This window comes from Pipra filicauda, unplaced genomic scaffold, assembly GCF_003945595.2.
Source record: "Pipra filicauda isolate LSUMZ 115617 unplaced genomic scaffold, ASM394559v2 scaffold261_size1826302_pilon, whole genome shotgun sequence".
Lineage (NCBI taxonomy): Eukaryota > Metazoa > Chordata > Aves > Passeriformes > Pipridae > Pipra > Pipra filicauda.
The window spans coordinates 1,094,629-1,122,097 of NW_024104378.1; the positions used below are offsets into that span (position 1 = coordinate 1,094,629).

At 39.4% G+C, this 27,469-nt stretch overlaps 1 protein-coding gene across 1 annotated transcript; it reads right to left on the reverse strand.

Annotated features, from left to right (window-relative positions):
* Nucleotides 1-1,574: 1,574 nt before the first annotated feature.
* On the reverse strand, nucleotides 1,575-25,729 carry LOC120323436 (hormonally up-regulated neu tumor-associated kinase homolog A-like). The gene is given in 10 exon segments (XM_039382240.1): nucleotides 1,575-2,323; nucleotides 3,330-3,549; nucleotides 10,112-10,163; nucleotides 10,165-10,377; nucleotides 11,421-11,556; nucleotides 13,708-13,835; nucleotides 18,550-18,688; nucleotides 19,825-19,880; nucleotides 24,247-24,539; nucleotides 25,484-25,729. Coding segments are annotated over 10 exon segments (2,232 nt in total).
* Between the last annotated feature and the right edge of the window lie 1,740 nt (nucleotides 25,730-27,469).

Genomic DNA, 27,469 nt, shown 5'->3' on the forward strand with positions numbered 1-27,469 from the left:
GATCATTCTGATTATAAAGATTTTGGAGTGACTACTTGCGCTGTTATGGCTCTGACCTTAAGCTTTGGAGAAAAGCAGGGGAAGAGGCACCTAGCTCAGGTGCAATCCCAGGTGGCACATCCAATTTGCAGTCACACGCTCACAGGACAAAGTTATACAGGATTTTTTTTCAGTGGTGAAGCTGTTATAATAAATTCCTGCCTACACGTCCCATCCTTCCTCTCCAGCTCTTCATCTGCAGCTGCAGACTTGCCCTGTAAGCCTGCTCAGCAAAGATGTACTGAGTTAAAAACAGCTCTGTTATTCAAAGGTTGTTTCAGGTCTGGCTGAGACCAGGGTTCCATAATAACTGTTTCAGTCCAGCTGGGAGACAGTGGCATGTCTGGATTGGTGTACACTGCCCTCACTGAGGTGCACAGCCCTTTTTGCAGAACTGTGTGGACTGTGAAGAGCTCCCATGGATGTGGTCCCAGCACAGTAGGGGAAGGTGAGACAGAGTAAAACAGGACAACAGGTTTGGTCCTGCTCAGTGTGACCAAATGCTTACCATGGAGCTTGTCAGATAAAAGCCTTGAGTTTACCTCATATGATTATGCCTTCTGCTGCAAGTCTTTATTGTTGCTATTCTTTGTATATTTATCTTGTATTACTTAGAAATCCTTTGTGCATCTTTTACTTTTATGGGGAGCTTATGGAACAGCAAATATGAAGATTCCCATTGTATTCTCATCTCCGTTGGTGTCAATCAAGTTCAAAGTTCTCGAACTTAAGGGATTTAAACTGATATAAAACTTGTTTGAGGACAGAAATAGGCTCAAAGCTTAGAACAACTAAAATCTAACTGAGGAGCATAATACATTGAAACTGAAAGCAAATGCGTGCTTTCAATAGTCAGGGACAAACGCTGCAAAGGTAGAGAGTTACAAATAGGTAATACTAATTAAGTTGTTAAATTTGCAAAGAAAATGTATTGATTTGTTCCTTTCAGGGAAGTTAGGTTGCATGGTCTCCATTAACTGGAATACACACAGCTAAAACTAATAAGTTCAAACCACTACACAAGTAAAGAAACAAATGAATAATCAGTGCCATGACTGTTTGGTATACCATGGCAATTTGCCCAAAATTGTTTATTCCATCATTGTTGCTGCTTGTTTACCTTCTGCATTATGTTCATAGCTTAATGAAAATTGCTTACCCAGGTTTATTTTCCTAATGAAATGGATAAGTACAAGTGACACAAGTTTGGGACAATATATGTGTTGATACCAAATATTTAATCTTCTGCCCTCAGTGTCCACTTTTGTGCCTAAATATACGTGATGTTGTTCTATTACAGTAGCATCTGTTTTTCTGTATCTTCAGTGTGCTCCATAAAATTTGTAGCCCAGTATTTGGTCAATATCAGAGATATACAGCTTTAATTATGTCATCCTTTTGTGTTTTAAGGAGTCTCATTTTAAGATTGGATTAATCTCTTCTACCTTCCTTTTCTTGCTCTCTGTTTTTGTGCATCTTTGTTTCTTACTGGCCACCTCACCCTATTTTCTTCTGATGCTCTGTGGGTGCTTTATTTATGCAAAATTTAATCTTAGAATCTCAGCTTTCTTCCCCAGCCTGGTTTGGTACCGTGGACATAAAACTGGAAGATTTAGATCTGTAGTTGTAGGTGTGTGTCTGAGCTGAATAAAGTTTTTCTTAGTTTTCTTGTTGAAAAAATGAGTTGGGTTGTCTTTAAGCTGCCTCATACTTCTTATGGTAAACATTTGCTGCTGGGACATAGGGAAGGCTGGTGGTTTTGAACCATTGACTACAACCAGAGGGCAGACGTTTGTATGTTCCTGTGATGACTCCAGCAAGGAAATCTTTCTAGGCAGGGTTTCTCTCAGGGCAGCTTGTCGCAGCCTGGGGAAAGGTGGCAATGGCAGAGAGTCAGTCATGAGGTCAGTGACATCTTTATTAAGTTGCCTCTCTGTTGGGATGTAAATATTTTCATCTACTGACTTTAGAAGGTCTTTAAACCTCATGTCCTGACAAGGTGAAGGTCTTCTGGTAATAATTCTGTTTTCCATCAGGGACCGTGGAGGCATTTTGCTTGTACTTGTCATTGCTTGGACGTTTGAAAAGGAAAATTGCTTATTTGTTGGTGTAGATGGCGATTTCTCATGAAGACATCCTATTTCAGCCTCTGTCAAGTCTTCAAAATTATTCTGATTCTTCTGAGAGTCCAAAAGTGGCTTATAAATGGGCTCACATGGCATACTTTTGCTTGATGACTTAGGAGGCCCAAGACGGACCAACACTTTGCCTGCAAACTTGGAAACTGAGTAGAATATAGGACAAATCAGATCAGCTTCTACTGGAATGATATTTTCAAGAAAATAACATAATATCAAATCAGTATCATCCTATAATAAAGTCAGTATTTGTAAAGGCTTAAATAAAAATGGATCTTGACATAGAATGAAATTTTGCACCAGTGATTTAAAGCAAATGGTGATCTGCAGGTAGTCAATTCTCACTTTTAGATTAGCATCTCAGCATAAATTTGTCTGGCTTAATTTTAGTGACTACTATAGAATCAAAGAATCATATAAAATTTGAGTTGGAAGGGACCTTACAGATCATCTCATTCCAACCCCCCTGAAGGGATACCCTTCTCTAGTCCAGACTGCTCAGAGCCCCATCCAGCCTGGCCTTGAATACTTCCAGGGATGGGGCATCCACAACTTTTCTGGGCAATCTATCCATTTATGCTTGTGGGGATATTCATCACATTAGTTTAACCATGTGAATAGTTAAACCGTGGGGGTGCAATAACTGGAGCAGAAATAATTCAGGTCTGGAGTTTAATTATTCAGTACTCTGCATCTTCTGTATTTTTGAGACTATGGAAAATGATGCTAACCCATTATTGAATATAGTGAAATTGTGACACTTGCATGATGCTCAAGTTCATTCTGGTAATGTAAATAAATGCCTTTTTTTCCTCATAAATACCTATTCTTAGAAGTACCTTAGCAGTCCTTATGGGTGACCCATAGAGAGAATAACCTACACAATGACATGGAACATTGTCAATTATTTATAATTAGTAATTGCTGAGTATGCATGGGATTAGGTGTCACCTGTTAATTTTTTCACCTGGTCAAAATTATATCTATCACCAGACTTAAGCCTGGGCAACAATTGCTCAAAATACTTGTAATTTCAAAAGAAAATGCAAAGATATTTCTAGCATTTTCAGGAATTGTGTTCCCTTTTTTTCCTTAGACAAATACCCTTTTACTATTTCGGACTAAGAGGGTGAGACTTATTTCAGAACATACCTTTTGACAAATTTTCTTGGTTTTCCAATGTAATCGCAATCTCATCTTCTTGAATAACATCTGGCATTGCCAGGGTTAGTAAAGAAGGAAATGCCTTATTGCCGTAATTCCTGAGGTTTTCCAGAGAGTCCATTTCAGCCTTCTGGAAAATCTTAATTTCTGACTCCTTATTCAACTGTTTATCAAGATTAATACTGTGTTTTTCTATTTCATTTTCCCTCTGTAAAATGATCAGACGCCGTTTGATTAGTAAGGGACAAAAAAGCTCCTTAAACTTTAAAAAACCCCACAGTATAATATGTACAATGGGAAATCCTGTTTTTACACAAGCCTTAGTTACACACATTGACATTTCATCTGAGCAGACCTCATGCCAGAGGTTCTTTCTGAAACTCAGTTGTACATAGGCTGTTAGACCCTTCCTTTTACCACACAGACCACAGGGTGAAAGTTTTCATGAAAATCCACTGGAAACCAGAATGCTATCTTTGGAGAGCCCATAGCACTTCCTTATGGGTTATGGCTTATGGCTCACAGAGTCTGCTAACAGATGTGTAAAGGAGACCAAGGTACCACAGAGCTCGTGCTGCAAAACAAAAACATTACAGGATGCTGTGAGCCACTCCTGATCCAGGAGGAAGATTGTCGTGGGACTCTTGCTGTTTGCTGTGAGGGCAAGTAGTCAGTGCAAGAGTAGACCAGATCTGGGAAGGTTTTGCAGTGGAATGGTAGCAGGAAGACCTCCATGGGGCTGTGGTAACAGGACTGTTCATCCCAGCAAGAAAATGGGCTGCAGGACCCACTCCTTGCTGCAGTGGTGTTATCCTCACTCCTACAAGCAACATCTATGCACATGGGGATATGTTCTCATATTTAAGTCACTTGCCTGTCCCATGATCCAAGTTTTCAGAGTCCTCACTGTGGCAGCCTCATACAAACCAAGTTTCAGGTATCAAAATCTTGTGAAAATGCCAGGGCTGCACAGTGATATAAATCCCTTCCTACAGAACTAATTTCTGTGATGATTGTGCCGTGCACTGCTTCTGTCATAGACCATATTCTCTCAGGCCTGGCACTCCTGAAAATGACATTTCTGAAATATAGAATCACAGAATATTCTGAGCTGGAAGGGACACACAAGGACAACCAAGTCCAGCGCTTAAGTGAGTGGCCCATACGGGGATCAGACACACAACCTTGGTGTTATTAGCACCGTGCTCTAATGTAGTTTCTGAAACCAAGACAACTATCCACATGGATATTCCAGTTCAATATCAAGCTTTTTTATGCTGCTCTCCATATCATCTTTGACAGACTCACTTTATCATTATGCTACCACTTCAAGAACTATCAGTAGTGAATTTCAATCTTTTCACCACCATAATACAAATTTTTTGTTTCCAGAATTAGAGAAGTAATTTGTTTTACTATAGTATGTTTATCTTCCATAGTTTTCTTCTATTCTTTGCATTGAAAAGTACTCCCCTTGTGAAAAATATGTTTTTAATCTAACATGCTGTTATAAAGAATGGATGTAATTTGTGGAGAAAAGGCACTTTTGATAGCTTACATGTATTTTGTGAGTTAGCAAAAATACTTGGAAAAATTTGGAGGGCCCCAAACCTCAAACTTCTGGGGTCACCCCATCCTTCCTACATATTTGCAGCACCCAATCACAATTAAGGAAATCATTGTAGAAGTATTTATAAAAAGAAACACAATATGTTTAAGTTGACAACATATTGTTAAAACCACACTAGATCAATTGCAAATTTGAGATGTCATAAGTATTTTAGGCTATGCAATCAAATAGTCTCCCAGGAGTTTACACAGTGCTAGTTAAGAAACCAAATTTTCATCTTACATTTTGCAAGCTGTCACCTTATATACAGTATATCAGAAAACTTGCCATGACTGGTTTTACTGCCAGACCTCTTAAGAGCTAATTGGTTAAGCACCTGGGCAGGAAGTTTTTGGCAGAAATGCTATTTTCTGCAAGGACTAGCTATAAAGTTCTGGATGGCAAATTGTGATCATTAAGGCTCCCTCTTCTACAACAGAACACATAAAATGTAAATACATTGCTTGGAGAAATTACGATGCATAAAAGGACGGGCTGTGTTTTAAGTTTATCCAGTGACTTATGGCTCAAATTTGAACATGGAAAGGATCTTATGCTTTTTTCAGAGTGAAGCTTTCAGCAGACTTCTCTAATTCCACACAAAAAAATGAGACACATCTGTTTGCATCCACTAAAACTATTATTTGAATGTACAAATGTTAAGTATACAAGGAGATGTTGCAAATACAGTGACTCACACCGGTTTATCAAGCACAGGGATTTTGTACTTGAAAAGTAATTTCCACAAACTTTTTTTTCAGTTGTAGATTGGAAGTTGTGCTGAAAATTTGTCCCCAGGAAATTGTATGTTTCTTGGTATTGTGTGAAAAATCATAGCATATTCAGCTGCCTGGAATGAGTTTAATGCAGTGGTTTGTGAAAATGCGTTTGAATTCCAAACAATGTTTTGGGCTGATTTTGTTGGTGGAATTTTGTATTGCTTGTTATTCATAAGCATTGTTATGAATGCAATTACTTTTCCATTTGTGTTGATATCTGATATGTTTGGTTCTTTTTGGACAGAATATTCAGAAGAGCCAGATGCCAACTTTCTCTACAATTCACTGAGAGGAGAGGAGGTTTCTAATTTGCTCAAAAATACTGGAGTATTCTTTTACCATAAATTTGCTCCTTTGTAAATATTAGCTCTCTGTAAATACATCTTTTCATACACAGACAGGAATATACAATAGTCTTTGTGGTCCTAGACAGAAATAATGTAAATGAATGACAATTTGTTTTCAGGTTACTTCATTTTACTTGTGACTGTTAGTTGTTACTTATCTATTTCCATAATTTAGATTTAAATTTGAACTCATTTAGATGCAAATGCTAATTTTTGTGCTTTAATTTTATACACACAAATTGTCTTGTTGAACTCAGTGAAACTACCCACATCCTTAAAGTTAAAGCAGATGCATAGATTTGCAAGATCTGGAGAGCTGAAAGGAAATTATGTGATTTAAAGACAGATCACACACTGCTAGTAATAAATAGCAAATAGTTGGCTTTATACAGAATAGAGAGAACATCTATCTATGCATTTTGAAATATCCTTGGCATAATTTGTAATACAAATATCAAATGCCCATGCTGTTGTAATTAAGCTCCAGTAACATCAGGCTCTCAATAAGAAGAATAAAAAGTGGGAAATTTCCCCCTCACACTCAGTTAACAATCTTCATGCTTCTTCCTCAGTTTCAACTCTGTGGCTGGGTGGTCGGGGAAGTGCGTTACAGCCTGCCAAAGAGGTGGTTGAATTCGGCCTCTTTTAGACCAAAGCAGAGAATCCTTCCCCCAAGATAATCCCCTGCCAGTTGCCTCTTCCGAGAGCTGCGCCAGAGCAGTGTGGGCTAGTCTCCAAGGGAGCTGGGGGCTGCTCTTGGCTCTGCCTCTGCCCAAAAACGTCATGCCACCCGTGTGGGGATCTGTCTTGGGATCCAAGAGATGCATTCTTCTCTTTTCCCTATATACTTTGCATACGCTTAAGGCTAAGTTTTGCCATTGTGCAAGTATGTGCGTAAAATAGCTTTAGCTGAAGAACAGGCCAGAGGACGCTGGAAACATAAGAGCATTGATTAAGTAAGAATGCCCAACTTGATTTCTTAGCGAGTCTTCCTCTTTCTCCCCTGTTTTTGCCCAAACCCCAGCCTTGCTGGGGAATATGAAAATTATTGGATGTTAGAGAAACTGGCATAACGTGGTAGCAATGATAGTCATGATTTAAAAGAGCTCCTGTGGAGGTTAATTGTGCAAAAGGCTTGAATAAGAAGTGATCAAGATGTGATCTTTATTAATTACAAATATTTGCACAGCCTAACTACTAGTAAGGGAGAAATACTGATTTTCATAACAGAGAAGAATGTAAGAGGGAGTAGAGAGAAAAAATAAGAAACAAATGATGTAGAGTGGTTATCTGGGGCAACAACTGAGTTCACAAACACTCTTTGATAACAGAATGATCTCAATTGTACTACTAGCAGGCTTTGTGTTTATGAGTTTAAAGGTAGCATTTACAAACTTTGTGCTGACAAATACGAGGAAACAAACTTTTAATGACTTGGAAAAGATGGTATGAATTGGCCTGTTCTAAGTTCCTAATTCCTATGTCCTAGGAACAGATATTGGAAGGTATTACTTGTGGTAGAAACCACTCCGGCAAATTTAGGCATCTAGGTTGTGCCTATATTTCAAGTTCTCAGCAAAGATGCCGCCATAAAAGCGAGTCATTTCCCCGTGAAACCACTGAAGGGAGATTCTGTCTGCAAATTTAAGAACTCCTCACATTGAGCATGTGAAGATTTGTACATCAGCATTTTTTTGTGGCGCAGAAGAAAGAACTACACAGCTGGGAGCTACGCGGAAAGGGACATAGGGAAGCTGTAGAAATGGGAAATTGTGATATGATACAATTGAACAGACTCCCAGTTCATATGCTAGGTTTAGTTCAACAAGGGGAACTGCAAGTCCTGGTCCTGGAAGAGAACAACCCCAGGCACCAGAATATGTGGGGTCACTTAGCTGGAAATCAGTTTGGAGGTCCTGGTGAACACTAAGTTGACCATGAGCCAGCAATGTGTCCCTGCTGCAGAGAAGGCTGGTGGTACCCTGGGTTGCATCAGGAGTGTTGCCAGCATGTCAAGGGAAGTGATGCTGCCCCTCTGCTCAGCATTGGTGAGGCCACACTTGGAGTACTGCGTCCTAGATCTGGATTCCTCAGGACAAGAGAGACATGGACGTATTGGAGAGACTCCAGTAAAGGGCCACAGAAAAGATTAAGCAACTGGAATGTCTCTCCTATGAGGTAAGGCTGAGAAAGCTGGAGCTCTTCAGCCTGGAGACTCAGAGATATCTCATCAATATATACAAATTTCTGAAGGGAGGGTGCAAAGAGGAAGGAGCCAGGCTCTTTTCAGTGGTTGCAAGTGACAGGACCAGAGGAAATAGGCAAAAACTGAAACACAAGAGGTTCCCTGTGAATATCAAGAAATACTTTTTCACTGTGAGGGTGACCAAGCACTGTCACAGGTTTCCCAGGAATGCTGTGGAGTGTTCATCCTGGGAGACAAAAGCTGTCTAGACAAGGTCCTGGGCAACCGTCTCTAGGTGGCCCTGCTTGAGCAGGAGGGTTGGGTCAGATGACCTCCAGAAATCCCTGCCAAACTCAGCCAGTCTGTGATCCCATGATTCTGTGAAAGTCACCACTGTTTTGAGCTGGGAGCTAGTCAGGTTATTTTGGGTCAGTATTGGTTTGGATTTAAAACTTTGACTGGAAAATATCAACACAGAGGAAGAAAATGTCCATCATTCCTTTGTTAAACTTCCCCTCTTTTGCACCCTACCTGGCAAGTATATTTACTAGGACTTCAAAATAATAATCAGTAGTATTAATAACTTACAATTAGAGCTATTTTTGGTGCCTTTGCTTGAATTCAGCTTGACTCTCTGCCTTAAGAGGGCATTTTGGATGCCAGGAGTGGCAAGAAGTAACACAGACTCTTAATCAGCTTGCAACTTTATCTGCAAGATCACTTCCCTTTTCCAGCTGGTTAGGATGCTGAAAGGTCATACAGGACATGAAACACTACCACTTGCCCGGAAGGCTAGATCTCTGCTGGCTGTAAATCAGCTTGATATCAAGAGGTATAAGAAAGCTGGTCAATAGCCTTCACAATATGGGTCTTTTTGAGTCACTTATGATTTAGCAGATCCTACTTAAAACTGTAATATGAAAAAACTCACATATGTGAAGAAAAGCCTCCTCTCCCTGATCATACACACACACACACACACCCCAACTCATATTTTTGAGTAATGGTTCTGCCTGCAGACACTGCACAGACTGTTGCGACGTCGGGGCTGTGTGCTGGGATGGAGATCTGGATCTGCTCAAGCTCATCTGAATAATTTCTAGAGGAGTCAACTGGACCTTCTCAAAATACAGCTTCTCCAGGGTAAAGGTTTTGAATGGGAGGCTAATCGCTGATGTGTGTTGTTTTGTAGCTGAAACTTTTCCCATTGCACTTCTGTGTTAGAAGCTGGAATTTGGCTTCCTGTCTGCCCAGTTTCTGCCTGAAGCAAAATTTTTATGGCTGGGCTGTGAACCCCTTAGTGGAGATGGTTGTAAAAGAAAAGCTTACAGCCTTTTTGACTAATTGTGTCCTTATGAGTGATTACCATAATTTTTTGAATTTATTTTTAAAATTTTTGTCACCTCTGATCTCACTCCGTGTCCCTAAGTGAGTTGGAGCTGGGGTGTGAGCATAAGATACAGTGCTAAAAATACAAAAAAAAAAAGATGCTGGGAAAAGATTTTACAGCTTTAACAGTTTCCTACTCCCCAGGCTTTGGATTAGGTCCTCACAGACCAGTTAGAAAGGGAAGGGATGGCGAGGTCACTAAGATGCTAATGATCCTTTTGCCAACGGAAAAGTAATCTTATATGTAAGGCAAAATAATTATCAATCCCCTTACAACTAGCAGGTCATTTTTAAAATTCATTAGTCATAAAAAAGTGTATATTTATCTCTGGTAATAAAAAAAAATCTCATAGATTAATCACTTCTGAGAATGCCAGAATGTAGTTTTCGTGAGACTGCACTCAAATCTGCAATTTCACAACTATTTTTGATTACTTTTCCCCCATTCCATGGACAAGTACCTTTTTTACATGTGCTATGTGGCTACTGTATTGTTCCTCATAAAAATCAAGGGAACACTTTATGCCTCTCATGACCATTATATCTTACCTGAGCATTTTTGAGGTCTTTCTGGTACCTGAACAGTTTCTTCAGCAATAAGCAATAAGAAGCCATGGCAGAAGAGGGTCTGTTATTTATTAAAATGTTGATAACTTCTGAAGGACTGAATTCCATAAATTCCGTCATGTAGTTTAAAACAACAGAGTTCAGGTCACTGGGGTAAAATCTGAAAAATTAGGAAAAAGTATTTAAATACAAATGATGCAACCAGGTACGATGTCAGAATTTACAGTAAGTGGACAATACACTTCTTGTGATGCAGCTGGAGTAAGCTAAGTTGATTGTACAGGCAAACTATGACACACAGTTTTGCAATGATCCTCTTGTCTGGCTATACTAACTTCATTTCTGGGCTGAGGCTCTGTTACTGCATCATTAAATGTTCTATTGTTGATTTAATTGATTACTCTGAAAGAACACCCACCAGGATTAAGCCCGAAAACTTTTCTCATTTTAATCAAGTGTGTATATTTCAGTTCTCAGTACAGTAGCCTGAAATGGATTAACAGAGACATAGTGTGTGTGCATGGACATAAGAAGACAGGAAGAGTGCCAAAGACAGGAAAATCTTGAAGGACAAAAAAAGAATTAAGAAAGTACAGTGGGATTTTAATTTTTATATAAATCAGATTGCGAAATAAAACATGTTTTGTTACAATGATAATTGCTTTACTCACAGGCAAAAGTCTAGTAAAGGCACTGTAGAAATATGTCAGTCTTGGATTCTGAGACTCCTAATCTCAAAACCATAAAACCAAAAAGTGCCTTACTAAGAAAAATTGGAGGCTATTTAAAGCCAGTTACAAAGATGGATGAGAATAAAAATTATTAGAATAACAGGAACTTCAGTGTAATATAAAAATGTTGTTCCCTCAGGTGGGCATGTGAGACCTAGTTTTGTAGAAAAGGATTGGAAGCACACTGTCTGGAAATTAGTGGCAGCTGTGAGGTATGTTGAGGAAAAAATTACTGATGCAACGGATATAAGCAATTCTACAAGGATGTTTCTTCTTACACAAAATTTATCCATGGTTAGAAAAGTTGATGTGACATTTTCTGAAACAAAATTCTGTCACTTTGCAACAGCCCATAGTAGATAACAAAAATATCCTAAAACAAACAAGCAAACAAACAAATCTTAAACACACTTCCCTCCCAAATCCCCAGTCCTGAAATCCCAAGCTAGAAGATAGATATTAAAATGGTTACCTGTTCTCATAGGGAGCAGTGTTTAGTATTTTCCTGGTGAAACCTTCATTCAACCATTTGTCTTTTATTGCTTCTTTGACTTCAGGCCTCTTAGCAGGGTCAGGCTCAAGTAAGGACTGCATGAAGTGTACAGCTCCTGTGCAATATTACAATGTAATGGTCTGTTTACTAGTAATAGTTGATTATTAGACCAGCACATATTTTTTCTGTTTCAGAAGTGTGGCACTTGCCCTGCTTCTCCACATCATAGAGCTTCAGATAAAATTCGGTCTCTAGGGCTTTACTCTGAGTCTGCCGTGGTCCCATATAGTGACTCTGTCCCCTCAAGGTCACCTGAACAGGGTGGGCAGCAGGAGCCAAACCTTGCCAGGATGCATGCTAGGGACCTATGGATGCTGCTGTAGATACAGTACTGGACCTCATTTCCTAATTTGCTTGATTTACCCCAGTGAATGCAGCCTATGGCATCAGTAGTAATCTCAGTATTGTGCTCACTCAGCAGTTGATGAAGGCTTTGGGAAGGGGTATTTCAGAGCTAGCTGAAGTTTTTTAACCCAGGAGTTCTTTTCCTCACACAAAGAAGCCAACTGTATTGATAAAACTCTCTGTAACGAGGGAAGGAGATGGACCCCTGCGCTCAGGTGATGTGTTGTGCTTTGGCTTCCTGGAGTTGGGACAGAGAAAGCTCAAACATTCTTATATGTCAATCATTCAGCTCCAACACTGCATAAAGTCCCTCTCCTTTTTTTCTTCTTGGGAAAACTTTACTGAATTCTTCTATATTCCTTGGGGATGTTTTGAACTGAACAAAGTGGCAAGTGAGCATTAAACTGGGAACATACTGCTCCTTTCAATTGTAATCTCCATCGGAAGAACTTAGATCTAAAGTAGGCAAAGCTAGTTCACTACTGCCCTCTCACTAAATTCCCAATGGGCAAGAGAACAATGGAGTTATCCACAATCTTCCACCAACTGTGTGGGCTTTGTAGAAAAGCAGAGATAATGCATTTATTAGTAGAAGCTATAACAATAACATAAATAAGAAAAATTAGAAATATAATAATTGCAGCTATGGAGGGATTGTACAAGAATCAAGCTGCTATCTGGCAACCGATCTCCAGAGAAAGAAAATGAGAGACTAATGTACAAACATTCTTGACAGCTATGGTAGATATCCTCATACCACTTACTAGGGGAGAGAAAGAAATTGAATCATCACATTATCTTAATATTGTACTCCAGACTAGATCCAACTAGCTTAGTCTGGAACTGTCCGCTGCTCCCCAGTGCTTGGCTGCAGGCAACCACTGAAGCTAATCTTGGTTCCTAGGCTCATTCTTGCCTAACTTCATAGCAATGCTGTTCAAAATGATGGGGAGATCCGAACTCTTGCTGGTAGATAGCTGTGCTAAACATATCTCGTTCTGCTCTGCTTTTTGACTTGGTCAGTGAAGCTGTACGATAACAGCTGTGAGAAGGTGCCTAAGCTTGTGATGGTCGACAGAGGAGATGCTGCTCCAGGTGGACAGAAAATAAGAATTAAAGCCAGAGGTGTATAGAATCATTGTAAAGCAGTAGAATTTTGAGTTTTGAGGAAATAAATTTTGGATTGCTGACCGAGAGTGCATACACACCAATATGACTTCAAGGGTTTAGAGGCATGGATTGTAATTCAGGCTAGAACTTTTGAGAACTGTCTTTCCCAGTTGTCCCAAAAGACTCCATTAACTGTACCTCATTAAAGATTGTCAGTAAAATTCACTGGAAAATGTTGTATTTCAGTTCTTTCTCATGAAAAATATGAACAGACTCTTCACAAAAATAATCCTCCCATTTCTTTAATAATCTCAATGTCATGGGCTCTGTCAGTAGCCAAAAGATAAGGTCTTCAGGAAAAAAATATTTAAGGTTTTGATAACTTTTTTCTGAGAAAAACAGGAAAGAATGCCTGACTATGACACATAGCATGGGACATACTAAACATGACAGCGTTCTCATTTACTGCACAATGGCTCCACTTATGTAAAAGCAATGTACATTTTATTCCCCCTGTAAATAAAACCCAAGAATAATGGTCTTTTGAAGATACAACAATGTTATTTTCCTACTAGCCTGAGATAAAGTGATATTGCCTTAGGCTCAAAAAAGTTATTTCTAAATGCAAACAAAGCAACTGGAAAAAGTACCTGTTATTTTCCAGAAGATTGCATTATTGTTAAATTCACTTTATTGCATGGGTTAGAACATCTTTACATTGGTATTCTTTATAAAAATTGAAGTACTTTACCAGGGGAGATATCTGACGGAATAGGGCTGATTTCTCCAGTTAATATCTTTTGATGTAGTTGCTTGATATTAAAAGGTTCCACAGTGAAGGGTAATGTGCCGGTTAGCATAGCAAACATGCTTACGCCTCTGTCAAAGACAAAAACAAGCATCAGAGCTCCACATAATGCTAAAAAATATTTATTTAAAAATTCCACACACTTATGAGTCAGTTTTCAGAGATCTGCCTTCAGCATCAAGAATGAGGTTACAAATTACCTCTAAGCAGCAATTTGTACTGAATATACATCTAACGCCTTTTTTCTTTGTGTAAATGCCATTTTATCTTGAAAAGAATGTTGTGGGAACTGCGTATGAAATAGAGTGTACAGTGAGTGACTGGAAAGCCTGCAGTGCTGAAAGTGGAAACCTGCTGTTTATTTTAAAAATAAGCTAATTGGAGTGACAGTGTAATGTACCAAGCCCATCAGAATAAAGCACTTTGGTTTGAAGGCTGAGTGACAACACAGAACTGGGACTGATGCAATAGATCTTGTTCCAAATAGTAATTCAGTTCTTCTTGCTTTGCTCAGATTGCTAAATTAGGTGTGACTTATGCCTAGAAGGCATTCGTGTGGTAACAGCTTGCTGTTGGCTAAAGACTTAAAACTTTAACTCTTGCGAAAGATTAACAGTCTGCTAGCAGCAATCAGCAAACTTTGTGAAGGTTTGCCATTCAGTTTGGGGAAGTACCAACATTTGGAAAACTTGCTTAGCTGCCCTGAGTTTCTGATGAGGGAGGTTTCCTTGAACACTCTTCATGGTATTTCCTTTCTCCAGCTGAACCACATCACCACAACAGCACTGTTCTTCATCGTAGAATGAACCATACAACGGCCTGGTTTGGAAGGGAGCTTAGAGATCATCTAGTTCCAACCCCTCTGCTGTGGGCAGGGACACCTTTCACTAGACCAGATTGCTCAGAGCTCCTTTCAACCATCCTTTACCATTTCTCTACACAACTCAGTAGAGATAGTCATTTTAGGAATTCAGGCAATTCTAATTTAATTGACCTGGTTGGTACATTAGTGGAGATGGCAACAAAGTTATCTGTAAGACAAGTCTGTGGTGTGCTCAACTACAATCTTCTATTAATGTTTTCAAACAGTTGAAAAACCATGATAAGATGATGGCACCATTGAAAAATGAGAGAAGATGGTGTCATCTTTTTCTAAATGTTACATTGGATTACATTTAGACCACTGACCTATGGATAAACGCTTTTTATTAATCTTGACTAGGATTTATCTTGTCTCACTTTAACCATCTAAACCCTAGGTATCAATAGTTATCAGTGGAAAGAGACAGGCCTCTCCAAGAGACATTCATCATAACATTATTATACAGTTGTTTTAGGCTACAGTTAAGTGCCTCCGTGCACTGACTAATAGAACACTAACTACCTGGTATAACCCAATGCCTAGTTTTTAAATGGATAAATTTAGGGAAGATCAATCTCTTCTCGCTTTACCAAACCTTCTGATAAATCTAGTCCTTGAAAGTAAAGCTTTTTAAAACTTTTGGATGAATCCTTTGAATAAAAAACCCCAGAGATAATAAACAATGCTACAAGGATGTGACATTGAGTTGACTGAAGTAACAAGTATTTTTGTTCTATAATACATAGTAGCATATGGATTAAATATAGCTGAAGTTGGAGAGAGAGAAGGCTCCCTGAATACTCTCTGACGAGAGGGAGTACCATGCAATACAAATGGCTGTATAATGTCATTACAAAGTTAAAAATGTTTTTCTTTGTAACACTACAAACATTACCATGCACTTTAAATTGCGAATTATATACATGACTGTTGCCTTAAAATGGCAATAGTTCTTTTCATTAGCCTATTGGATGGGGAAAGCTCAAAGGTATGGGAATTTGGGGAATGGATGGAGCTGCTGTCCTAGAATCTGTTTTAAAATATTGCACACAATTGTAGCTAGTTAACAGAAATAGTAACAGGACACTTGGTATTTAATTGTAGATGGAATCTGATGGTTAAACTTAAAAGTTTATTAGTTAAAACAAACTGCTTCTCCTCTGTCCTATGGAGCTGTCTGAATGTGGATTTGTTTGAATACAACAGCTGTTTCCTCAATATAGCTGGTGTATGAAAGCTAATCACTTTCCAGTTCTCCAAAGAACCGTTAATATCTTCTGCATGAATGTCATGATTAGGCAAACAGGTACTGTTTAGGCAAACAGGCTGCTTACTGTTGCCTCTCCAGAGCCTGAGATGTATTGCAGTTGAATCTGTTTGGTTTTGTGAGTGTGCTTTTGACTGACCACGGCTTTCTGGTTCCTGTTTTAATGACTCCTCATCAGTTCTGCTGCATAAAGTCAGTATTTCTGTACTGCACTATTTTGATTCTAGAGTCCAGCAAATCTGTAATCCTCTACTTATTTTGTTAAAATAGAAGTAACTTATCTTTCTAATTAATATATTAGTCCATCAGAATTCCCTTTCCCACTATGATAATGTGAACAATTCTGATTTAAATGGTAAATATATTTTATGCCTGAGGTGCAGAATCTGTCTGTGTTAAACACCAAGGGCCATACATAAGTTTTATAAAGCCCTCAAACTGTTATATACTGTTTATTAACAGATTGAGCTTAGTAGATGGTTCTAAGATTACTGCTTTGCCCTTACTCAGAAATCTGAAATGTGAATTCAGTATTATCCTATTCAAGTGCTGACAGCATCCTCTAGACCTGATTAATCTGTGTTATGCCTACATAAATTCAGAGTAGTACTCTTGAAAACCAGTATTATACAGAATTTATTTGGTAGCACGTATCCCTTCATCCTTAACTCTGTGTACCATTCATACCCAGTAAATTTAGAAGAAGCTGAGGTATAAGAATCATGGTTAGATCAAAACCCTAATATATAGTATGTCTGCCAGAAGCAGGTCTTGAGAGGAATAATGTACGTTATGTATCTATATGTATATAAATCCTTTTTCTCTTTTGAACATATAGGAAAACTAAGCTTCTGTTTCAGGCACCTGAAACAGATGCCTATATGTAGGTACCAGCAGCCCTGCAGAGCAAACTAAAACATTTCGTCCTCTGTGAACACCCGGTTTGGCGAAAGCTTCTGAGAACTCCTCAAGGAGATTCTGTATCCTCACAGCTGGACAGGCAAGTGCAACATTCCAGTTCAGAGCAGCTCTGTACATCCAGGCTTTCCTTTCCTTTTGGCACATGTCCTGAATGAAGTGGTTTAAATCAAATGCAGCACTGTGTGTTGAACAGAATCGCAGAATGGTTTGTGTTGGAAGGGACCGTAAAGATCATTGAGTTCCAACATTTCTGCCATAGTCAGGGTCACCTTTCACTAGACCAGGTTGCCCAAGGCCCCATCCAGCCTGGCCTTGAACACTTCCAAGGATTGGACATTCACAGCTTCTCTGGGCAACTAAAGAAGCAATGTTCCAGTAGCAGAACATTAAGATCCTTTAAAACAATATTTTTCTCGGGTAGGATGGGAGGTGGCACTTCTAAGGCAAAAAGTCATATTACTCTTAAAAGCCTTTTGAGCTGTTCGAAATCCATGGGCTTTAACCATTAGCTTCAATGGCTGGATTTTTACTCTATCACTTATTAGTCAGGATACTGCAAGGAGTTATGGTTATAATTGCAAATAGGTGGGAGGAATCTGGATGAAGGTGCATTTAATCAGCCACTGATTTTTTTAATCTTAATGCTCTAGGCAAAGATTTGGTTTAGTTTTTACATTACACATGCTCATCTTCTATGCCCTGAATCATACTTGCTAGAAATGGGCTTAAAAATGTGTCCTAGGTGGAACACTCAGACCTGGGCATACAGTTACTGTTAAAACAGCTGAAGTTGATACCCTGGCACATATACATATATATATATACACACACATATAGATAAATATGAACTGCTTTTGGACAAATGATGACATGGACACAGAGAGTTGATCCGTGAAGATCAAAGGATACAAAAATCGACTTAATATACTATCATTTTGCCAGCTCCACCTAGAAAAAAAATGTAAAATCCCCCATAACTTGGCTGCTAGAACTGCAAACTGCAAATACATTTGAAATGTCTGAGATCGTTTATGTGAAAGCTTACTCTTCTTATGGCACCTTCTGTATTCTTGCTTATTATAGGAGACATATTCTGTAAGTTTAATAAAAAAAGTAAATGGATTCCATTCAGGTTTATGCCACCTATGAAGGAAATAATTCTACCTTTTTATCATAATTTGGTACAAAAGGCCTAGCTAAGATATGGATGAAGGTCTCATAGCTCTGCTATAGACACATCCTTGGTTTGTGTGTCCCTGAAACTCAAATTTTCTGTATAGATTTCTTCTTTTGGCAAAAGACGCCTTAGACAGAAAATGCCCACTTGTCAGCCCAGGACTTTCAAGGTTTCTGATTTTGTCAGAAGTTACTCCGCTACCAGATGAAACTATGTGCCAGAAGGACAGGAGGGTGGCAGGGTTCACCTGAAGGGGTTGGTACATACAAGTTCTTTCTCTGGCTTTTCAGTACAGGTTCCTATATGCAGACATCTGACCTTCTTCTGACTTCGCTTGACACAGGATTCCTCCCGAATAACATGTGTATTGATCTTTCATTTTTTTCTCCAGTGTTTTGCAAATGGATGTACATTTCAAGATGCTCATGTTTATTTATGTATCTTTGCTTTTGCCGTTGATGCCCCAAAGCCGAGAGCCATGAACCCATTTACATCAGTCTTGCCTAAACAATTCAGTGCTGAGAGTGTTTTGATAAGTACATTTTTAGATCTACTTACATGGACCAGACATCCACTTTTGGACCGTATTTCCTATGAGCAAGGAGTTCTGGAGCAGCATAAGCTGGGCTTCCACACTGGGTATGTAACAGCTCCTGGGAGAGACCACTGAACTTTGCAGTATTGCTCAGTCCAAAATCTGACGGTTGCAAAAGCAAAGGCAAAGAAGTTTTAGTCTCTTCTCAAATTACTTTCACTTTACCAATTATCTGAAGACAGGAGAAAGACAAAACCAGCAGCTAGTTGTAACATCTATTGATGTCTCAGCTGTAGATGCCAATTTGGGTTTGAACAAATGTGCTGTGAATTAGCAGAGGAATTACAGTGCAGTTACACAGCCATGGATCTGGTTTGGTTGATTTTGGTTTAACTGTTTTGGTTTGCCTCTGTTGACTGCATGCTAGTACAAAGCTACACAGTCACATTAGCACGGCTTAATGAGCCACAGCATTCAGCTCAGCTGGGTGTGCTTTAGCTCATGGTAGATGTGGGACAAAATGTGCTAACTTAAGCCTTTTTCTCTGTATATGTGCATGTGTGCAAGGGGGAGGGAAGAGAAAGGTGTGATTGTAAGGGACTGGCTGGCTATAAAACAGGGGTGAAGAGTTGGTGCCCTTTTTTCTCAGAGGTGCTAAGCTTTTAAAAGTTTGGGAAACACTGGGTTAAACATGTGACTTCTCTAAGTGTTAGCATCCCTTGTGGAGATTTTTCTGTGGGGTTTTTCACAGAATAGAATTAGTTGTTTCTCTGAACTGTGTTAACTGCTTGGTGCAAATTCTCTCATTTTTATCAATGTTTGCTTCACAATCTTAGCAAGATTTCTGTTGGTGACCAAAACAGTATTTTTTTTAACACATACCAAATGATGAGGTCTCTAGCTGAAATAATGACTCAACATAAACTAATATGTTCATACCTGCATTTCAACTAGAAGATTTATTTCTTTGTCTACAAATCACTTCTGCTAGGAACAGCTTTCTACACATAAAAGCTGTAATTGTTTCTTGCTTGTCCAGAAATACACAAGGGAAAATAATAGGCAAAATTGTTTTCCTTGTTCTCTTAAAAATATATTTTGGTTAAAGCTCAGATAAACAAGCTGTTAAACTATACTTCATAACTTTTATCTATTCTAGAAGCTCAAATATGTTTACTGAATAATCATAAGCTCACTTATAAAACATGCTGTTTGAATAGTAACCAAATTGTCACTGAAAGACACACACGCACACACACAAAAGCAGAATACAAGCTTTGCTGATAGTGTGCACCTACCAATGATTTTGATGTTGTTGTTCTCATCAAGAAGAAAATTTTCAATTTTTAGGTCCCTGAGAAGACAGAAAGCAAACTTTAAGATGCCTGATGTCCCAGCTAACCATTTGCAGATAGTTTTTAGCAAAGTTTAATTAAAATAATAACAATAGCTCTGCACAGCTCAGCCTACAATTGTAACAAGATCCTTATTCCTTCCTGAAGTTTTCAGTTGGGAAAATGGAAACTTTCTGTATTTCAGGGAATATTTTATAAGTATACACAAAAAGACTGTTAATTTTAGGAATTATCTGTTCTGCTAATTTATACATTTTTTAAATGCATTTATTTCTTCTTTTGAGTAAAAAATTTGCACTTATTGGACTGGAGGTTTTTGGGCTTTGTTTGAAGTACTGAGCAATGCCGAACATTTCTGATTTCTTTGTGAGTAAATTGTGCCTGGGAAATAAGAGGGATGAGAAGGGAACTGGAAAGTGAGGTTTGCCTTGCTTGCAGAAGAGAGGAGGTGTACCAAAGTTGGTTCAGAGACAGATATCCTGAAAGTGGAGACATCTCTGCAGTGATGTTTATGTTAACAGGGTCAACCGGTATCAGCCATCCACTCCCAGGAGGACATAATTCAGAGATGTAAGAAAAACTCTGTTAGCTGGCTCAGGTACTTAGTTGCTCGTTGTGGGAATATTTATATATTTATAAATTAAAACCCAAAGCCAGAATATTGCTCCACTCTGGGGAGTGTCTGAAATGGCAGCTGAAATCTTTTGCATCATGGATGAATCCTCAGCCAGTGTAATTTGGAGCCAGTGCAAGAGCCTGCAATGCTTTCCTGACTCCCATCAAAGCCTCCTGCATGCCACTAGAGGCTTCCTTCATTTCTAGGGGAACTGTCATGGATTTCCCTCACACCTGCTCTGAAGTTGAGAAGTGCTTTTGTGAGACCAAAGACCTCAGAAAGCACAGGAGGACAAACCAGAAGGCGGAATGGGAACAAGGAGGAAGGGCTGGGTGGACTGGTGCTGCATGAACAGCACTGCACTGCTGCAGGGTATGAAGCCTGGAGGTGTACCTGGTGATCATGATGGGTGATTTTATGGGAGCTTCCTTTTATCTCTGTGGCTCTGGATGGGACAGCATTGCATTCAAAACTGTCTGCTGCCCCAGGCTGAGCATGGGATGGGAATGGTTTTAATGATACCTTTTTAATACATTTCAATTTGAATAGCATGTTTACTGGAGTGGCAAATAAACCAGTACCCAAAAGCTGGGAGGTAGATTTAAGATAACTTTGTTCATAGTCTACAGGTGTTATAAGCCTGTGCACGCTGCAGTTTAAAACTAGCTGTGTTTCAGGCCACTGCAAATCTGACATTTCTATCAGATTTAGCACTCCACAGTGCACTCTGATGACTTTTACTACACTACAATTAAATAATGTTACATTGGATTGTTACAATTGCCGTGGTATAGGCTGAGCTGAGTGCTCACACAGTTAATAAAAATGTGTGCTTTCTTGCCTGAAAAACCTGATAATGGCCACTGTGAAAGTTTACATAGTGTCAGAAGTTATTTTTCACCAAAGATACATCTTGTTCTTTTTTTTTTTTCCAAAGGAAACTTTCCGAGAAATGTTGTAAATTTAAGCAACACCATGATTTTTCACTTTCTCATTCCCATGCGGACTTCAGAGAGAGAGCCTAGAGGGCAGCTTGTGATGTTTCTCCTGGTCTTTGGTCCAATAGGGATTCAAAGGGATATATGACATATTTATACAGGAGAGTGGAAAAGAGCCAGGAAAAATTAGGAACTGTACATACAAGCAAGTAAATGTCACCTAGCAAGCACCAGATTTAGGAGTTGGTAGCTGACTGTATGCATGCACTAGCCCAACCCAGTTGCAAAGCAATGTGATTTAGCTTACACATCTTTATTTGAGGTTTTTAAGCTCAGAAGCATTACCTCACCACTTGGCCATGTCCAGAGCAGGCATAGGGATAGTGAGCAGAACTCAGTTGATGAGTGTTAGCTTACGGACCTGTTGAACCAGATCTAGTGCCTGAGCCTTCTAATATCTGGCACACTAAAATGCTGTGTGCTGGGACAACTGGCAAGCACGCCAATGCTCTGTCTTCTGCACCATTTTTGCAACTGTGACATAAAATCAACTGTGATCTTGCATGGACAAGAAAAGTTACTATCTGTTCTGTGAAATGTAGACTCAATTTAAGCTGTAAGGATTTGTTGGATCAGTGCTGATTTTAATGCTAAATTGGAAAAGTAAATCTCAAGAAACAAAATAGCTGTCTGAATACAGTGTAGAATTTATGTTGAGAGATATCAATTTGGACTAAAAATAGTCACAAATTTGGAGAGTTTTTCATCAAGTATATTATTAAGACAGTAGAAAATATTGATTTTCTGAAGTGTATCCACAGGGTTCAAAATCAGGAATGCCCATAAGACGTTTTTGAGCAAAAGTACATTAAATAAGCAAATTCCTAAGTGATGAGCTTGGGAATGTGACCAGACACCTCCACTCTAGTAAAATAAAGGGACCCCCATGCATAGACCCAAATATTATCACACAATTATCCATCTCATAAAATCATACCTGGTGTGATTTTACCAGGATGCTCCCTGTGGATCAGCAGCTGTTCCCAACAGACAGCTTGGGAACCCTCCTCTACTTGTGTTAAAGGTATGTAAAGAGTTGAGCTTTGCTCTATGCTTAGATGAGAAAGTCAGATTGAATTTGTGAGGTAACTTTCCTATTTCTGTACTCATCTTTCTGGGAACACTGATGTCTTTTTTTCAGAAGAGGATACACCCACAATTATCCTCGTTGGTTTGACCTCTGCAGAGAGTTGTTATAAATCTCTGCAGCTGGAGCTGAGCAGGGAAACTCTTCCAGATTTTCCCAATCTGCTTCTCATATGAGGTCAAGGCCACAGCTCTGAATCTCAAAGCCAGCAGCAGGTCATGAGTTGAGGTACTGCTGACTGAACCTACACCTACGACCAAGCAAGGTGGCTTGGCTCCTGCCAGACCATGCAACTCCATAAACCCTATGACAAAATGCTTGAGAGCCAGGGATGAATTTTCCTTTGGTTAGGGCAGTTTGATAGTAAGTCAAGTCATCAGAGAAGCTCACGCCATTTTGTACATGGTTAATCTCAGGATGCAAAGCAAGATTTTTCTCTCTTGCAAAGCTTTCCCAGCAAAACATGATCAACAAGAAAAAAGAGAAGTAGGGCAAGAAGTCAGGCTACTCTCCAGCTCACTGTGAAGAGTTGTTTCCAAACAAAAAGAAAGTCAGAGAGCTTGAGAAATTAATGAGGAGTGTTGTCACGGGAAGGACATAAATGTTATGATCATGAGCACCGAGGAAATGCTGTAAAATAGATTAATCAGGCAACCAGCAAGGCAAGAGTGTCAGTCTGGACTAACGGGGTGAAGCTTCTTGGGTTTATTTTCTGGTGGGGTGTTTTTTTGTTTGTTTAAATTCTCCAGGTCCCATACTGTCCATTTCTTTCTTGTCTATTCCTTATTAATTAACAAATCCAATATAATGAAATGCTGGGTTACAAGCATTTCAAGTCACAATGTTGAGCCATCACATTCACAGCTCATTCGTTTCATGGTTGCTGTAATGATGCAGTCAACCGGATTACTTGTTAGGTCCTGGTGACTTTCTTGGTGAGTCCATTCACCATTTAAAGTTAAGGATCTGATTGGCTGTGAATCATTAAGTAAAACAAAAAAATGGTGGGAAAACTGCTTCTAGCCTATTCTCCCACCTACAATGGAAGTATTATTCTACTGCTCTTGGCATATGTACCACGATCTCTAGTAGGGGGGAATATCAGCTCTCCTTGTAAGGGTTGCTGAGATTCCTCTATCAGTGGCTGAAGTCATGATCTGTCCTTGTAATGCAAAAGCCAATATTGAAGATCAGTGACCTATCTCAGACCGAGACCTGCAGGACGTGTCCTTTTCACAAGGACGCGTGAGCTGTGATTCCTCAATTTTCAGTCCTGGGTGACGCATGGTTATTTCAACATGTTGTGGCTAACCAAAGGAAACCAATATTTATATGCTTAGCCACACTGAAATATTTGAATTAGATACACATTTGTCACCAGCTAATTCTGAGATAATTGTGGCAAAGTATTGACTTGTTGTGCTCATCAGCTCTTATCCCTGGACTTCGTTACTTTTCTCCCCCAGGAGTGCATAACAGCTTATAACAGTAATAACCACTACTGAGAATAAAATGCTTTATTAAAATGAGCTGAGAGAACCTATTCTTCTTAGCAATCCCTGTTTTTATAAGGGAAAAATAAAGAAATGTTCTTGTGAAGAAGAGCACCCTGTGCTCTTGCACACTTTTTTCCCTTACTGTTTGAAAGGGGAGAAACATCTTACCTGTGAACAATTCCCTGGCAATGCAGGTGCTCTACTGCAGATAGAATTTGCCAGATGTATCTCCTTACTTCCCATTCTGCCAGCCTCTTTTTGTCACAAATTCTGTCCAGGAGGTCGCCACCAAGGCACAGTTCCATCACCATGTAATAGGAGTTGTCAGTCTCCAAGGTCTCATATAGCTGAACAACATTGGGGTGCTTAATCATCTGGTGTACCCGCGGCTCACGCTTCATGTTTTTTAAAACATAGGAATCCTGCTTGGCTTTCCTCTTGTCAATGACTTTTATGGCTACCTAAATGGCAGGATATTTGCAAATTAGCAACAAGCTTTGCAACCAAGATTAGTTTTCAAAAGGGTAGGGAGTAAGCTGACATGGGAGAGGTTGTTTTTAACATAGCGTTGATAATCAGTATCACAGAGGGAGACATTAGTGATGGAAGAATACAGTTTTTACTTCTCTTGAAGACCAAAACAGAAAGGCTGAACTCTGTCTTAACCATCCCTCTCATTACATTAATAAATATGCACATACGAAATATTCTGAAATGCAAAAGATCCCTACATGCTCAACTGCATCTGTAAAGTAGCACATCTATTTTCTAACATGCTCCCCTGCAATTTAATCTAAAAGTCACTCAAGATGCTGGGTGTTATGGGCTGGGATTAGACTCTTTGCAGTTTGGGGAGCTAGTTGGACAGTGAAGCTATTGAAGCCACAAGAAAAGCAAAATTCAAAAAGTCACTTTATAGTAACACACCTTTCCACACTTGTGTCTAGTGGTACATTATTTTAGCCTGACTGAGCTAGAGATAACAGTTTATCTGTGTCCTGCCATATAAATGCCTGCTATTGGAGTGCCTAGCTTTTCACTAAGTGTTGTCCATAGTTTTAAAGGTCAGATACACAACATTAATTACTCAATAAGGACTGTTAGGGAAAGCAGATTTGAGATTTTATGCCATCATCCTTCTCTCTTTCAGCAGGAAGGTATCTTTGTTGCCTCTATTTTATAATTGTGAAAATAGTTGCACTCAATACATATTCACACATGTGACTGATTATACATGAGCAATAAACCCAGCTTATGTGGTTAATTTATGAGGATAAGGTTCACAGGATAATTCACTGAGTAGTCTGTGGTTTGCAGATTAAATAGTCTGAAATTTTCTGCCATAAATTAGCGCGAGGTTACTTGCTATTCCTAAGTGTGTGTTACGCTCTCATCATAAGCTTACCTTCTCCCCTGTGGGGATGTGCAGTCCCTCCATCACCTTGGCAAAGGAACCCTTGTTGATCATTTTGCCTACTAGGTAATTCCCAACTTGTTTGGAATGAGGGAAAGTCTTCCCGGTCTCTTGGGGCATCTTGTTAAAACAGGCAGGTATTTTTATATCCTTTTTCTCCCATTCTGGTAATATCCCATCCAAATTGCCAGTATCTGTCATTTTGTCATCCAAGCCTGCTTTTGTTGCTGTGGGCATCCCTGGAGAGACAGATTTGTATTGCTACTTTCCAAATGTAGCTTGTGATTCACAGCAGATCCAGGCATCAGGTCTGTGCCATCCTGCTGATGACAGAGCAACTAATCCTTTCCCCCTGAGACTCTGGGTTTGTCACTGATCTCTAGTCGGGGCACACAGATCTGCTCAAGCAGAACCAAGTCGTAGATTATTAACCTAACCTGATATACGATGTCAGTTAATGCCCCAGACCTGCCAAGTCAGATGACACATAATCCCAGCATTAGCCTCTCTTCCTCCTCTAATAGTTCCCAAAACATACATTCATTGTAGGTTGCACCAAACTAAACTGAGTCACAGTTTTCCTGGCATGCATATAGCTGGTGTGCAAGGACACAAGTTTATTCTAAGAACACTGTGGTAACATGAATGCAAAGCTGAGGTATGTACCTGATGCTGTGCAAGAATTTATTTATTTGCTGTGTAAAACGTAAAAATATATATGCACTTGTAGCACGTTTAAGTCCTGACCTGACTCCAGGTCTTACAGATGTCTTTTGCATTTTGTGGGACACGATTCCTGTCGTCTGTGCAGTAAGGACAGTGAGAGTGTGTGTGTGTGTGTGTGTGTGTGTGTGTGTGCGTGCATGTGTGTGCGTGCGTGTGTGTGCGTGCGTGTATATGTGAGCTTTTTCCTCCATACAACAAGGACTGATAAAAAGAGGAAAATTTGAAAAAAAAGAGGCCTTTTCTTTTCTACAGCTGTTATCTATCTTTATGTCTTCATTACCTGGGTTCTTTCCAAAGTCACGGAGAGAGAAAAGAGCTTTTCCAAAGAGCGCTTTCACATACCTGCAATTTGAGCTGGGAGTTGCCATCTCTCTCCACTGACTACAGTGAAAACTTTGGGACCAAAGCCCTTCCCAGAACTTAGTGCGATGACAAATCCTTTCTCCACCCTTCGTCACTTGGAGTTGAAAAATAAGTGGTACCCTGCTTGCCTGATTTGACTTCTGAGGCTCATGAAGGGCAAAAATTTCCCAGAATGAGTGAAAATTAGAAGGATTAAAAAAAAAAAAAGTGGTTAAAATCCCAAATGGATTTACATTATGCTTTGCAGTTCAAACTCTCATGGGTGAATTCAGTGCATTGCCATCTGTATGCAGCTGGTTTGCAGGCATAGAGCAACCACTAGCCTCTTAGTATCTAAGTAAAAGATAAAGTCCCACAAAGCTGAGCAGGCTGTCACACTTTGAGATATATCTGTTGCCCAGCTGGAATTGGAATTTGTTTGATAACTTAGGATGAAGCCTGAAACAAATGAGACATTTTTTTGAGGGAAGAACAAAGAAATTGTCCTTGATTTGTGCTTAATATTTGCTCTGCCTCTTCTCTGTTCTCCTAAACCACTTTCCTCTAAAAACAGGAAAATAAAAGTGAGGCCAACCACTATATAGAACAGAAACACCATGTTTCTGGCACATTTCAGAAGAAAGGAAAAACCTCTTAAAAAATATAACAAACATTTAAAACACGATAGCTAGCTAACTTAGCTATTGCTATTTTTGGGGAGAGTCCTAGCCTGACACCTTTAAGAATGTTGAAATCACAGAGCTTCCAGATACCTTCCAAAGTAACTTTTTTGGCACAGAGAAGGATTAAAAAAAGGAAGGCAGGACAGAAGGAACAAAAGAGGGTCCATCTCTGTGGAAGGGAGTCAATGACTAGTGATCACAAGTCAAGTGAAGCTGAAATGCTGGC